The sequence below is a fragment of the Salvelinus alpinus genome, chromosome 9 (genome assembly GCF_045679555.1).
Source record: "Salvelinus alpinus chromosome 9, SLU_Salpinus.1, whole genome shotgun sequence".
In the NCBI taxonomy this organism is placed as follows: Eukaryota; Metazoa; Chordata; class Actinopteri; order Salmoniformes; family Salmonidae; genus Salvelinus; species Salvelinus alpinus.
In genome coordinates this window covers 37977753-37992330 of record NC_092094.1, presented here as the reverse complement: position 1 = coordinate 37992330, position 14578 = coordinate 37977753, and the positions used below count along the sequence as shown (strand labels likewise).

Genomic DNA, 14578 nt, shown 5'->3' with positions numbered 1-14578 from the left:
TTGTTCTCAAACATGTTATCTAAAACAAGCTTGTGTGTTTGAGTACTTTAGATGTGGTAAAGTATTTTTGTTCTGTTAGTTATTTACTAGACTACAGTCACCTATCTAAAGAAGCAATCCTTTTAAATAAGTAAGTTTATTGCAAGTCTCCACAAAATATTCTTGATACAGTAGCATCCATTAAAAAGCTGTTTTACCAAAATAAAAACAAAAAGATAAATCACATTAGAACGTACTAGGGGGGAATTACACTTAGTGTATGTGTACAGTTAAAGGCATTCCAAAAGGAATCACAATATATATTTTTCTCATTGTGTAACAAGGGAGCGAGGTTGCTATGCATGATTCCATTTCAATTGCAAAAACAGTCTGGCCTAAGCCCCACACAACTGCATATTCCCGTGTTTAACATAATTCAACTTTCAGAAGATCTTTAACCAGTCTAATGAATTAAAGCCACACTATGTTAACACTGCCTTCCATTTCACATCTGAGACAACCAGAGAAACATTCAATACTCATGCACAACCCTGTATAGCACTTCCATCTCTGAGCAAGAGCAATACAAACTATTTTATCATACAGCACTATAAGCATCTCAGAATTTAACCCAGATTAAAGCAAGCTTGCATAATAAGTATGGCCGGCACAATACCAGTATTGCGATACTCGTTAGTATCGTGGCAAAGAAACAAAACACAAAGCGGATTGAACTATTTCGGAAAACAGACCCATGTATGTTGGAAACATACAATCAGTGGCCAGTTTATTAGGTACACCACCCCGTTCATGAAACCCCTGCTCCTACAGACAGTGAGTCACGTGGCCGTGGCCTGCTATATAAAGCAGTCAAGAAACAGGTCGCAACGTGAGCTAAGTGACACAGGATGCACTTCCTGACAGACTGTCATCGAGGCATTCAGTTACTGTTCAACTGAATGTTAGAATGGGCAAAACGAGTGACCTAAGTGACTTTAAGCATGGTATGATCTTCGGTGTCATGCGTGCCGGTTCTCAGAAACGGCCGGCCTCCAGGGCGTTTCACACACGACAGTGTCTAGGGTTAACTGAGAATGGTGCGGGGGAAAAAACATCCAGTCAGCGGCAGGCCTGTGGGCGAAAACAGCTCGTTGATGAGAGGTCGTAGGAGAATGGCAAGAATCGTGCAAGCTACGAGGCAGGCCACAAACTGGCAAATAGTGGCACAGTACAAGTGGTGTACAGAACGGCATTTCGGAACGCACAACTCGTCGGTCCTTGTCACGGATGGAATTTTGCAGCCCATCCGGTTTCTACTATCAGCTAAAAACAAGAAGAAGCGGCTCCAGTGGGCACGCGATCACAAACATTGAACAATTGAGGAGTGAAAAAACATTGCCCGGTCCGACAAATCTCGGTTCCTGTTGAGTCATGCTGATGGCAAAGTCAAGATCTGGCATTTAGCAACATGAGTCTGACTACGTTGATATCCTGCCTGGTGTCAACGGTACAGACTGGTGGCGGTGGTGTAATGGTGTGGGGAATGGTTTCCCTAGCACGCATCAGGTCCATTGATACCAATTGAGTAATGTTTGAACGCCACACCTTGTAGAATCCATGACCCTGAAAATTCAGGCTGTTCTGGAGGCAAAAGGGGTCTGACTCGGCACTAGATGGGTGTTCCTAATAAACTGGCTGCTGAGTGTACATTACTACTCATCCAGAATCACATTTATTTATTTTCCAAGATAAAGCAGACAATATTTTACATACAGAAGGTTTTTAAAGGGCCAAAGAGTTTGATCTGCTTCGTGTTTACATTTTTGCAATGGAAACAATATTGCGATATTAGTATTGTCCCAGCCCTAATAATAAGATAAGTTTAGTAAAGTGCTGTGTACAGACAATACAATAATATTTAAATGTTTTGTTCCAATAAACATTTACAGCATTTACAACCATTTGGCAGAGCGAGGTGTATGTACTGTACTGTATATACAACCATTTGGTCACTATCATAAGGCAGGAAGCGCCGAATGAATCATCATATCCCTAAACACACACCCATAACAGACTACAGCCAGGGCTTTGTATGCATTGACGCTTTTAATCATTCATGATTTCTCACAAAATGTCCAGGCATCCATCCAGGCATCCATCTAGAAGGCCAGAGAGAGGACTTCCCGTGACAGAGAGGCAGGTCTGATACTGAGGGTAACTTCAGTTCCAGTGTGCCTGCTGGAAGAGTCGATTATTCAGTTAGCCACTCCCGGGGCCTCTGGGATGAGGGAGGCAAAGAAGGCTTTGAAGAAGATCCAGGCACTCCAAACGATGGACACCCTGTGTTGAGGCACAGGTACTGCAGTCAGGGGGTGTGGTTCATCAGGTCCAACCTCTGCCTCGGCCCCCTCTTCTCCTGCAGGGACCTCCGCCTGCGGGAAGAGGAGAAACTGTGTTAGCCCCACCACCAGAGTTCAGATATAAAATATATACACTTAAACTGTATTTTTTTCAACGCAGTTAAATGAAACTATATCAGGGGAGTCAAACTGGGCCAGGATGATACCAGTATAACTAATATTTTTCCATGGCAAAAATGAAAACACGAATTAGACCATTCTCTTTGGTCCTTTGAAAACGTACTGTACGGTGCATTCGGAAAGTATTCAGACCCCTTGACTTTTTCCACATTTTGTTAAGTTACAACCTTATTCTAAAATGGATTAAATAGTTTTCCCCCCTTATCAATCTACACACAATACCTCATAATGACAAAGCAAAAACTGTTTTTTATTTATTTATTTTTTTAAATATCACATTTACATCAGTATTCAGACTCTTTACTCGGTACTTTGTTGAAGAACTTTTGGCAGCAATTACAGCCTCGAGTCTTCTTGGGTATGACGCTACAAGCTTAGCACGTGTATTTGGGCAGTTTTTCCCCATTCTTCTCTGCAGATCATTTCAACCTCTGTCAGGTTGGATGGGCAGAATCTCTGCACATCTATTTTCAGGTCTCTCCAGAGACGTTCGATCGGGTTCAAGTCCGGGCTCTGGCTGGACCACTCAAGGACATTCAGAGACTTGTCCCGAAGCCAGTCCTGCGTTGTCTTGGCTGTGTGCTTAGGGCCATTGTCCTGTTGGAAGTCCGAGGTCCTGAGCGCTCTGGAGCAAGTTTTCATCAAGGATCTCATTAATCTTTCCCTCGATCCTGATTAGTCTCCCAGTCCCTGCCGCTAAAAAACATCCCCACAGTAGTGGTTAGAGCGTTGGACTAGTAACCGGAAGGTTGCAAGATCAAATCCCCGAGCTGACAAGGTAAAAATCTGTCGTTCTGCCCCTGAACAAGGCAGTTAACCCACTGTTCCTAGGCTGTCATTGAAAATAAGAATTTGTTCTTAACTGACTTGCCCAGTTAAATAAAGGTAAAAAATAAAATAATTTTAAAATGCTTCACCGTACAGATGGTGCCAGGTTTCATCCAGACGTGACACTTGGCATTCAGGCCAAAGAGTTCAATCTTGGTTTCATCAGACCATCATGGTCTGAGAGTCCTTTCGGTGCCTTCCATCTGGCCACTCTACCATAAAGACACGATTGGTGGAGTGCTACGGTGATGGTTGTCCTTCTGGAAGGTTCTCCCATCTCCACAGAGGAACTCTGGAGCCCTGACCAAGGCACTTCTCCCACAATTGCTAAGTTTGGCCGAGCAGTCAGCTCTAGGAACAGTCTTGGTGGTTCCAAACTTCTTCCATTTAGGAATGTTGGAGGCCACTGTGTTCTTAAGACCTTCAATGCTGCAGACATTTTTTGGTACCCTTCTCCAGATCTGTGCCTCGACACAATCCTGTCTCGGAGCTCTACGGACAATTCCTTCGACCTCATGGCTTGATTTTTTTTCTGACATGCACTGTCAACTGTGGGACCTTATATAGACAGGTGTGTGCCTTTCCAAATCATTTCCAATCAATTGAATTTACCACAAGTGGACTCCAATCAAGTTGTGGAAACATCTCAAGGATGATCAATGGAAACAGGATGCACCTGAGCTCAATTTTGAGTCTCATAGCAAAGGGTCTGAATACTTGAGTAAGTAAGGTATTTCTGTTTTTAAAAACCCGTTTTCACTTCATCATTATGTGGTATTGTGTGTAGATTGATGATAAAAAATTTTTTTTAATAGATTTTAGAATAAGGCTGTAACGTAACAAAATGTGAAAAGGGAATACTTTCCGAATGCACTGTATATAACATATTGTGTGCTATAGCTTGGAAAATCAATAAATGTGACTGGATGACAACATAATAATGTTTGTTTCCAAAATTAGGGCTGTTTTCGTAAAGAAGTTAAATCCGCTTGTTTCCTGGGACACAAACTCAATATACTTCAAAATGACTAAAACCAAATCTAAACTGTGTAGAAATGACAATGGACCAACATTTATACAGTTATTGACTGTCCAGCTTGCTAATAATCCCCGAAATGAAAGCTAGACAGTCAGGGAGTATTGAAAATTACAAAAACAATGGATAGAGGACTATCTTTTGCTAATTCTGACAGCTAGGAAGTATAACCAATTTTCAGTGCACCCCTCTGGACCACGTTGAAGAACGAATACGACCCCTGGGACAAAATTAGTTTGACACCCCTGCTCTACACGCTGTGTGACGAATGTTACTACATAAGGCAGTACACGCCTTGTAATGAAGCCATATCTGTTTTCTACCCACAGAGACCCATCCCCTGAGGAAATGTGTCTTACCGGTGGCACTGGGTTCCTGTCCTGGTTCTGGATGACCTCAGGGACCTGGTTGTTTGGACCTCTGACCAGGGGCCTTTGTCTGAAGGGGAACCAGCCTGCTGTGTGCCTGAGAGGAAGACAACTGGGATTAATAAAGTAGAACTGCATGATTCTTCTCAAACTGTGCATCTATTACACAGTCAGAGTATACAGGATATTTGTGGTGGTCCCTATTTGCATTTCCAGTTAAGACCAGGTGGTGCAAACAAAGAGGAAGTACAGACTGACTGACATGTTAATAATGGTCACTCTATTTACATTCCTATAACCAGGCCAACTCTCCTTCCAACATACCGAGACCAGTCTAATCATTAGCGTGGGCGGTGGAGTACTAGCGGCTAAACCTTGTTACACGTAAAGATAAGGCTTAGGTCCCATTCTGCCACGTCTGTCCAGATTAGTTGATCAGGGAGTGAGTAGTGCACTTGAGCTGACGCCCATATCTATAGTAACCGTAGCAGAGATGAGGCCTGCTGTACCAGGCAGCTCTCAGCAGCACACAGAGAAACACTCAACCAGCACTACATATCCTCACATTAGACTGAAATATGGGAGGACATTCAGGACACTGAGGTCACAACGACCTCACAGACTGTGTTAGTGTATGTCGAGGCCGTGCCTCTCTCGCTCTCCCTCAACATCTCTCAAACACACACAGCTTTGTCTTCACTCATACTTTTGGAATGTGTGGTTTGGATGAGAGAGCTGATTCCAGAGCCTGAGGGAGTTGCACAATGGACAGAGCGTGTGACTGCAACACATTGAGCTAAGGACATCTCTTCTTTGCTGATAAGCACAACATATGGCCCTCATTCTCTCAGGACTACTGTACGGGTGCCTTCATCTGCCCATCACCCACGGCTAATGCCAGCCTCACCATTAGCAGACAGGCTATACACAGAGCCATGTATTTAGAGAGTTGGGCCATTGAGGTTTCTGCATTATGATGCATTTAGATGACTCTACAACATGCTATGGCAGCCATGTTAGCGCCCCATTAACATTACATTGGGAATAATGTCTAGAATGAGCATTATGACACATTTACATGACACTTGAAAACATTATTGTCAGCCATGTTAGTGCCGATTAACATAACATGGAGAATATGAACCATATTCAAATTTCTAAAAGTTGGCCAAACTCTCTAAATACATGGCTCTGGCTACAGAGTACCACAGTATGAGTCAAAACACCCATAAAACCTAGCGGTCAAACAGGGAAATGGTTCCAATCGTATTTCCACCATTAATTTTCCCCATTGGGCATTTTAGAAACACTTCAAATAAGGGTTGTTTATTGTCTAAGCTTACCCTGGTGTGACGTTTTGATAACCATGTAAATCTCTGTAGGACAAGGTGACTTTTATCAATATATTTACACCCAAAAAATGTAATACTAATTAGCTGCTAATATGGCTATCAAAAAAAACAAAAAACGCCATGATGGTCTGGAGAAGACTGACGAATCGAGGCAAAAGTTCATCCAGAGATTCTTCCCATCTAATGTTAGCTAAATGTAGTAATGAATAAATTGGCTACATTTCTTTCAACGGACAATTCTGTGAACTGTCTTGTGCAAGTTTTAAATGGACACAATACCTGTTAGCAAAGGTGTCCGCTAGAGTTGACATGCAGGAGCTTGCAGGGATTTGTAGTTTGCATGATGCCTACTTGGATGCTAATTAGCATTTTTTGAATATGAGTGTAAACAGAGCCGAACAGATAAAGAAGTCACCTTGTCCAAGAGAGATTTACATGGTTATAAAAATGTCACGCCATGGTAAGCCTACACGAAACACAGACCTTATTTTATGTGTTGATTAAATCCTCTATTAATGGTGGGAAAGACAATTGGAACCATTTCCCTGTTTGACCGCTAGGTTTTATGGGTATAATGACACCTCCACTGTTGGGCTTTATACAGTTATAGACATAGTACACAACAACATACCTTGTTTAACAACAAACAAACACTGTCACATCAACAGTCAACTCACAGGTACATAAGGAGCAGGCTGCTCATGACAAGGGCGAAGCGGCTCAGGCTGGAGTAGAAGTAGACAATACTGAGAAACACTCCCAGACGGGCAGCCGTGTACACCCAGTCCAGCCAATCACGATCCATTTCCTCCTCATCCTCCATCACAGGCCCACCCTGGGCATTCATCCTCAGGTTCTGATTGGCTGCTCCCGGGTTGATAAAGGCGCCGTCCTGCGCATTCTGATTGGCTGGCAGGTTGTCAATGGGGGCCTGATTGGGCAGGGCTGCTGGGACAGCGGCTTGGTGGGGAGCAGCAGGCAGGGATGGGCCTGCAGCTGGGGCAAAGGGGGCAGAAGCTGCTGCTGCGTAGGCTGCATGGCTATGGGACAAAAGACAGACACGGTTTCTCAATATGCATACTACCATGCTCCACACTCTCATTCTCCGACTACGTTCTCTTGAGTACGTTCTTGTGAGGACGAGAGTGTGGTGAATGCATAAAACATTAGAGAAGCACTCGCACTCCCCCTACTGTATTACCTCACACTACACCTCCTATTCACTGAACCTTCTTCCAGCCAGGTCAATGACAACAATAGACTAAACAAGATAAACACAAAGCAAATGTTTAACTTCATAATTATCAGCTAACGTTAGATATGTGAATCATAATAATCTAGCTAGCCAGCCAGTTAGCTACACATTTACTGAACGGTTTTCCTGCCAGGACAATGGCAATAGAGACTAAACAAGATACACACAAAGCAAACGTTTTACGTCATAACTATCTACTAGCTGTGTGAATCGTAATAATGTAGCTAACTAGATAGTTTAACAAGCAAAAATGACCTAAAACGAATATTATACAAGGTAGATGTCAATTCTTCGGGGGTAGCTAGCTAAAACTTATTTGTGGCTATCTGGCTAACAGTCGTAGCTAGCCAGTTAGCCCAATTTACTTATCATGGGCTTGCGATCTATGGTGCATCGATGCATGCTTCAAAATATGTACAAATTGAGTATGCATTCAAGAAGTGCCCTCCGCGCTCCGTTTCGCATACTTTGATCTGGACTCATACTACGACCCTCCCGTGCTCCAATTTGCATGATCGGAGCACGGTACTATGTATTTTGAGAAACACCCACAGTAAGCCAGGAGTGTCAAACTAATTTTGCGCCGCATTTGTTTTCGATCACTTAGCAAGCTGGACAGAGTGAAGAGATTCGATCCAGGATTGCTCTAGGATTTTTTTTTATATTTGCGGGCAAAAATGCTTGATCTTGCAGCTGTAAATCTGACATTTTGCATGGCAATATGCAGTGTTTTTGCCCGATCTGTTGAAAAATTGTGCTAACGAGGAAAAAGGTTGGTCAATGTGTGGCTTGATTGAACCATACTATGCAGTAAATATGCGGTGATTGGTTGAAATCGCGAGCCCTCTTTTTGTACTGCAGTGATGGCTCAGTTTTATGCAATAATATTGCTATGATTTGACTGTTTATTGAGCTAATAGTGCGGTAATTGTTCAAATTCGCAACCCTCGCATAATATGCAGGGAATTGTTGATTTAAAAAAAAAATGCGATTGTAGAGGGACTGCTAAATGTAGGCCCATTATCATTTCTCCACAGTTGGTTTTAGTCATTTTAATGTTAATTGAGATCTCTCTCTATAGCATATGGCCCTGCGGGCTTACACCCCTGGTCTAAGCCAAACATACTTCATTAAGTATTTTCCCTGCTTCTGGGTTCGCGCCCAGGCTCTGTCGCAGCCGGCCGCGACCGGGAGGTCCGTGGGGCGACGCACAATTGGCATAGCGTCGTCCGGGTTAGGGAGGGTTTGGCCGGTAGGGATATCCTTGTCTCATCGCGCTCCAGCGACTCCTGTGGCGGGCCGGGCGCAGTGCGCGCTAACCGAGGGGGGCGGGTGCACGGTGTTTCCTCCGACACATTGGTGCGGCTGGCTTCCGGGTTGGAGGCGCGCTGTGTTAAGAAGCAGTGCGGCTTGGTTGGGTTGTGCTTCGGAGGACGCATGGCTTTCGACCTTCGTCTCTCCCGAGCCCGTACGGGAGTTGTAGCGATGAGACAAGATAGTAATTACTAGCGATTGGATACCACGAAAATTGGGGAGAAAAGGGGAGAAAATTTATTTTAAAAAATAAAATAAAAAGTATTTTCCCTGCTTAATATTATGCTATAGCAAGACAGTAGGAAGTCATAATATGCTTGGGATTGAATACTTACTACTGCATGTAGTATTGGCGAGCATACATGTGCTGCAGCCAGAGCAGCTGTTGAGGGCTGTAGAGGGAGTAGGTGGGGAAGGTTGGGTTGGTTATCTCTGCTGCCCCTGGCCTAGAGACACACAGGATAATAGCAGTGTGAATTGCATGTCGTGTCAGATTGAAGGATAGACCAACGTATTACATCTCTCCCAGCAATATAACTTTCCATAAAGCAACTCAAGTAATAGAGCTATACTTAAATCCAAACTGGTTCTCTAGCAGATTAGTAAGAATGTCTCACCCCATGTTCAAGAATGGCCTTTTTCCCTTTATTCAGATTACAAACGGTCACTTTTGGTTATTTGAAAACAAAATAATCTCAAAGATATTGTTATTTTTTAAACAAGCCATAGAAAGTTGGTTGCAATTTCAGTTTACTCCACCAGAAAAGACAGAACAAATAATACAACAAATATTGTGGTTAAACTCAAATATACTAATTGATAAAAAAAAAAACGTAATTTTTCGATAAAATGTATGTCACACATGCAGCTAATACAAATATATGGAAATGTCTGCTCTATCCAAAATTACAACCAACTAATTGCAGCACTACCACAAAAATGGAAGAGGCAAGGGGGAAGGGAGAAAAAGTAAGGAACTTGTCTGTCAGCCAAAATTGGTTAAAGAAAATTGTGATAAATAAAAATATATACCTGTTTCATTTAAGAACCAAAAAATTGACAGCTGTGCCATATAGATTGCAAAATAGTTGGGAAGAGATTTTCGATGTAACGATTACATGGCACATGGCTTATGAATTGACACGCAAAATGACGCCAGATTCAAAACTTAGAATTTTTCAATTTATATGTATACAAAATTATATGGGGGATAAAACCTTCCCAGCTCTGCAGATTTTGCTGCGAGGAGGCAGAGTCATTAGATCATGTATTTTGGTACTGTCCATATGTAGCTCGTTTTTGGTCAAGGTCCAGGAATGGCTGAAGAATTGCAACAATTACCTGGAGCTAACCCCGCAGATAGCACTCCTGGGTGATTTGAAAAGTCATAGTCAAATCGATCAATAATAATACTTTAAGCAAAAATTTGTATCTTTAATTTACAATCTGTAGAAACTATGAGAATAGAAAGGTTTAGAACTTTGGTGAAGCATCACAGCTCAGTTGAAAAATATATGGCAAACAGAAATCCAATTTGGATGGTGTTAAGAGATACAGTTGAAGTCGGAAGTTTACATACACTTAGGCTCGTGTCATTAAAACTCATTTTTCAACCACTCCACAAATTTCTTGTTAACAAACTATAGTTTTGGCAAGTCGGTTAGGACATCTACCTTGTGCATGACAAGTAATTTTTCCAACAATTGTTTACAGACAGATTATTTCACTTATAATTCACTGTATCACAATTCCAGTGGGTCAGAAGTTTACATACACTAAGTTGACTGTGCCTTTAAAGAGCTTTGAAAATCCCAGAAAATGATGTCATGGCTTTAGAAGCTTCTGATAGGCTAATTGACATAATTTGAGTCAATTGGAGGTGTATCTGTGGATGTATTTCAAGGCCTACCTTCAAACTCAGTGTCTCTTTGCTTGACATCATGGGGAAATCAAAAGAAATCAGCCAAGACCTCAGAAAAAAAATTGTAGACCTCCACAAGTCTTGTTCATCCTTGGGGGCGATTTCCTAACGCCTGAAGGTACCACTTCATCTATACAAACAATAGTACGCAAGTATAAACACCATGGGACCACGCAGCCGTCATACTGCTCAGGAAGGAGACGCGTTCTGTCTCCTAGAGATGAACGTACTTTGGTACGAAAAGTGAAAATCAATCCCAGAACAACAGCAAAGGACCTTGTGAAGATGCTGGAGGAAACAGGAACAAAAGTATCTATATCCACAGTAAAACAAGTCCTATATCGACATAACCTGAAAGGCCACTCAGCAAGGAAGAAGCCACTGCTCCAAAACCGCCATAAAAAAGCCAGACTACGGTTTGCAACTGCACATAGGAACAAAGATCGTACTTTTTGGAGAAATGTCCTCTGGTCTGATGAAACATAAATAGAACTGTTTGGTCATAATGACCATCGTTATGTTTGGAGGAAAAAGGGCGAGGCTTCCAAATGGACAATGACCCCAAGCATACTTCCTAAGTTGTGGCAAAATGGCTTAAGGACAACAAAGTCAAGGTATTGGAGTGGCCATCACAAAGCCCTGACCTCAATCCTATAGAAAATTTGTGGGCAGAACTGAAAAAGCGTGTGCGAGCAAGGAGGCCTACAAACCTGACTCAGTTACACCAGCTCTGTCAGGAGGAATGAGCCAAAATTCACCCAACTTATTGTGGGAAGCTTGTGGAAGGCTACCTGAAACGTTTGACCAAAGTTAAACAATTTAAAGGCAATGCTACCAAATACTAATTGAGTGTATGTAAACTTCTGACCCGCTGGGAATGTGATGAAAGAAATAAAAGCTGAAATAAATCATTCTCTCTACTATTATTCTGACATTTCATATTCTTAAAATAGTGGTGTCCTAACTGACTGAAGACAGGGAATTTTTACTAGTATTAAATGTCAGGAATTGTGAAAAACTGAGTTTAAATGTATTTGGCTAAGGTGTATGTAAACTTCTGACTTCAACTGTAGATGGGAGGGGTTGAATGGAGCTGAAGGTTGGGACTAATGACAACAAGATAACAAATGTAAAATATACTGTGTCTGTAAAATGTATATAGGTTCAGAACTTTTGCAAAACAGCACAGTGAAAAATATATGGCAAATAGAAATCAAACTGGGTGGACATCAGAAATAGATGGGAGAGATGGAGGTTAAAGGGAGGCTAGGACTAAAAACAAACAAAATATAAGTATTGTAAAATGTATATATTACATATAAGCCGAAGTGTTGTTGTTTATTAGTTTATATGGTACTAATATCACCAGCATTATGCAAAGAATTCACTTGTCCAGTTAACTCACGTTGTAGTGCCAGGCCATGCGGGTGGGGCGGGAGAGGTGGAAGTGTACCTGCGTTGTCTCAGCTCTGGTTCAGTGGGCACAGATGGGGCTGGGGTGGCACCCTCTGGGTTCTGTCTGGTTGGCATGGCAGAGGGTTGTGGTTCTGGCTCTCTGACCTGAATCAAAAGTGAGACATGGTGTTAACACCACATGTGCGGACATACATACTGTACAAAGTGGCTGCAGTGAATTTTCAGAGAAGCAATGTTATGGTCTCCAGAGATTCCTAATGAGAGTAGTTGTGCACCTGTCTCCTGCTATCCACTGAGCTGGGACTCCTCTCTCCAGAGGCCAGAACAGCCTCAGCTCTGACACCTCCTCAACCACTGACTGGGGTAATAATTTAGACGATTTAGCTGATAGGGCGTTTTGGCTTATCAAATTATCCCTTATCAACCGTGTGAGGTGTCTTTTTCCTAATCTGAATGTCTGGCTTTGATTGTCCGTTGTCAGCTCCGGGAGTTCCCAATTATAGCTACTAGATAATATTCATGAGGTGTGTAGGGTTTCTAAAGGAGAACACAAGGGAATCACAGGCACGGCAGAACTAAAAACAAAAAAGTTTCCTGGTTTGGCACAATATCTAGGGGAGCAACAACTGAGGCTATTTAATGAGTATATTTCAAATAGCTTCACCTAGGTCTACATCATAACCTTCACATAGAGTACATGTCACAGTTTGAGATGGGGTTTCATATGGGGTACTTTACCTTTGGTCTTGCTCCTAGTGGACCTCTGGGCTGAGTTCTGACTGCACACACCAGGTGCACAGTGGGTGTTAGGTCCGTCTGTGAAGACATACATACATGATGCAATATCCCAGGTGGCATAAGACACAGTAACATCAAATCCATTCATGGCACGGAACATAGAGGGAGACTCATTCAACCTTTTGAAGTAAAAAATGTATAACAAAGAATGGCTATTGAAAAATCTTGAGAAAAGTAGTGAATGCAACATTAAACATGAACCGAGTGATCAAAATATGACTGATCTGTAGTTCAGAAAAGGGGACTGCATTCGCAACAGTCCTGACACAGAACAATAGTTCTGAGGGGCTTCTATGGGCTTGAACTCCAGGGATGTCAAAGCCCAGTTCAGTTTACTGTCTAGGTTTTGCTCTCTGCATTAATCTGAGCTTCTAGCATAGTAATTAATTGACATAATATACACACTGTTCAGCACAGCTGTATAGGTAATCCAGTAATACTAAAAAATAACTAGGACCTAGGTTGAGCAATTCTCTGCCTAATTTCACATATTTGTGGATCCCTGGAGGCAGACTGAATCCCTAGGCACATAATGTTGAATCAATAACTTTTTTTACTGACGATACCAGCAATCTGACCAGATGGCACATAACTCAGTATATAGATAGAGTTCTGAGAATATGTCTAGTTAATATTTAGGTGAATAGGCACACACACGTACCTTTCTGAAAATATCTCTGACATGCAGTTGGTCTGGGAGCAGCTTGCCAGAGTAAATGAGTCTCTGATCGCTTTCAGTCTGTGGGGGGAAAGGGGGACAGATGTCAACACAACACACACTGACAGCAACCACGATTTATACATACACAACTATTTATAGCCTAGCTAGCTGTTTGGATTGCATGATTGTTATTGACAGTAGCTAACGTTACTAGTATGACATTATAGCTGGCTAACTTACTGGACCAGTCTAACTTGGCGAGGACTGGCTAGCTTGCTAGTTATGGGGTAGCTAGCTAGCCAAGTTAGCTAGCTAGCTATCACAATCACTCACCGGGTTGTTTGGGTACACCCTCGATAAATGATTCTTCAACTCTTTCACTGTCCAGTCCGTGTCAACTCCTTCAATCGTTTGATCCCCGTGGGCTTGATTCGGTGTTTTTATCACAAGAGTGATTGTCTTTTGTCTAACGTTAGGAAAACCACTGTTGTCCATTTTTGTTTTCTAGTGACCTCTCCAACGCGACCTCTTAGTTATAATATCAATGGAGTAAGTAACTACAGCATCTAATCATCTAGCTAAAATGTCAGATAAACAAAGTAGGAATAAATTTATTCAGCCGACAACTTTTTAGTTGAGATGATGAGGAAGTAAGTAGCTAGCTACACAGCCTGTAGTTCTGTGAAAAGGGATGTTGTTTGGAAACACACGGTGGCTTGCTGTGATTGGATAACCAAGGCTCGTGATCAGACGTGGAGGCTCCTGCTCCAGGAGCAGTCTGTATTGCACACGCTCTGCAAAGATTAACATACTAGCTATGAAGTTGAAGTTCATCAGCGGTTCGCAAACTTTTTCTGCACACGACCCCAAATTGACAGTAGAAAATACAGGGGACCCCACTTGAAAATAAGTATATTCCCTAGTTAACGCCGTGTGTTCACATTCTCTCAGTTTTAGGTCTTGCAGGCTGTCCCAACACATGACATTAAAGCGCATTATATTACCCTAAAATGCCCTTAGTTGTGAAAAAAGTTGTGAAAAAAGTACCCAATTGTCATACTTGAGTAAAAGTAAAGATACCTTAATAGAAAATGACTCAAGTAAAAGTCA

At 42.2% G+C, this 14578-nt stretch overlaps 1 protein-coding gene across 2 annotated transcripts; it reads right to left on the bottom strand.

The window, feature by feature from the left end:
• Window positions 1-117: 117 nt before the first annotated feature.
• Window positions 118-14161, bottom strand: herpud1 (homocysteine-inducible, endoplasmic reticulum stress-inducible, ubiquitin-like domain member 1). Of its 2 annotated transcripts, none has more exons than XM_071416972.1 (8): window positions 13802-14161; window positions 13469-13546; window positions 12748-12825; window positions 11999-12153; window positions 9008-9118; window positions 6781-7143; window positions 4743-4848; window positions 118-2411 (listed from the first exon to the last, which is right to left on the bottom strand). In XM_071416972.1, the coding sequence occupies exons 1-8, from the start codon at window positions 13961-13963 to the stop codon at window positions 2235-2237; spliced, it is 1230 nt and encodes a 409-aa protein (XP_071273073.1). In that variant the 5' UTR covers window positions 13964-14161; the 3' UTR covers window positions 118-2234. The 2 variants fall into 2 exon arrangements, with proteins under 2 accessions (XP_071273073.1, XP_071273075.1); XM_071416974.1 differs by having other exon boundaries at window positions 1699-2411; window positions 12047-12153; window positions 13802-14103.
• Between the last annotated feature and the right edge of the window lie 417 nt (window positions 14162-14578).

Bases quoted from the DNA above. Each gene is read 5' to 3' on its own strand.
- herpud1 (XM_071416972.1), bottom strand. From the start codon at position 13,963: ATGGACAACAGTGGTTTTCCTAACGTTAGACAAAAGACAATCACTCTT. The intron at 4,849-6,780 runs GTGAGTTGACTG...TCTTCCTCTCAG, and splicing joins AGCCTGCTCCTTATGTACCT to GCACACAGCAGGCTGGTTCC. The intron at 2,412-4,742 runs GTAAGACACATT...CTCTTCCCGCAG, and splicing joins ACAGGAACCCAGTGCCACCG to GCGGAGGTCCCTGCAGGAGA.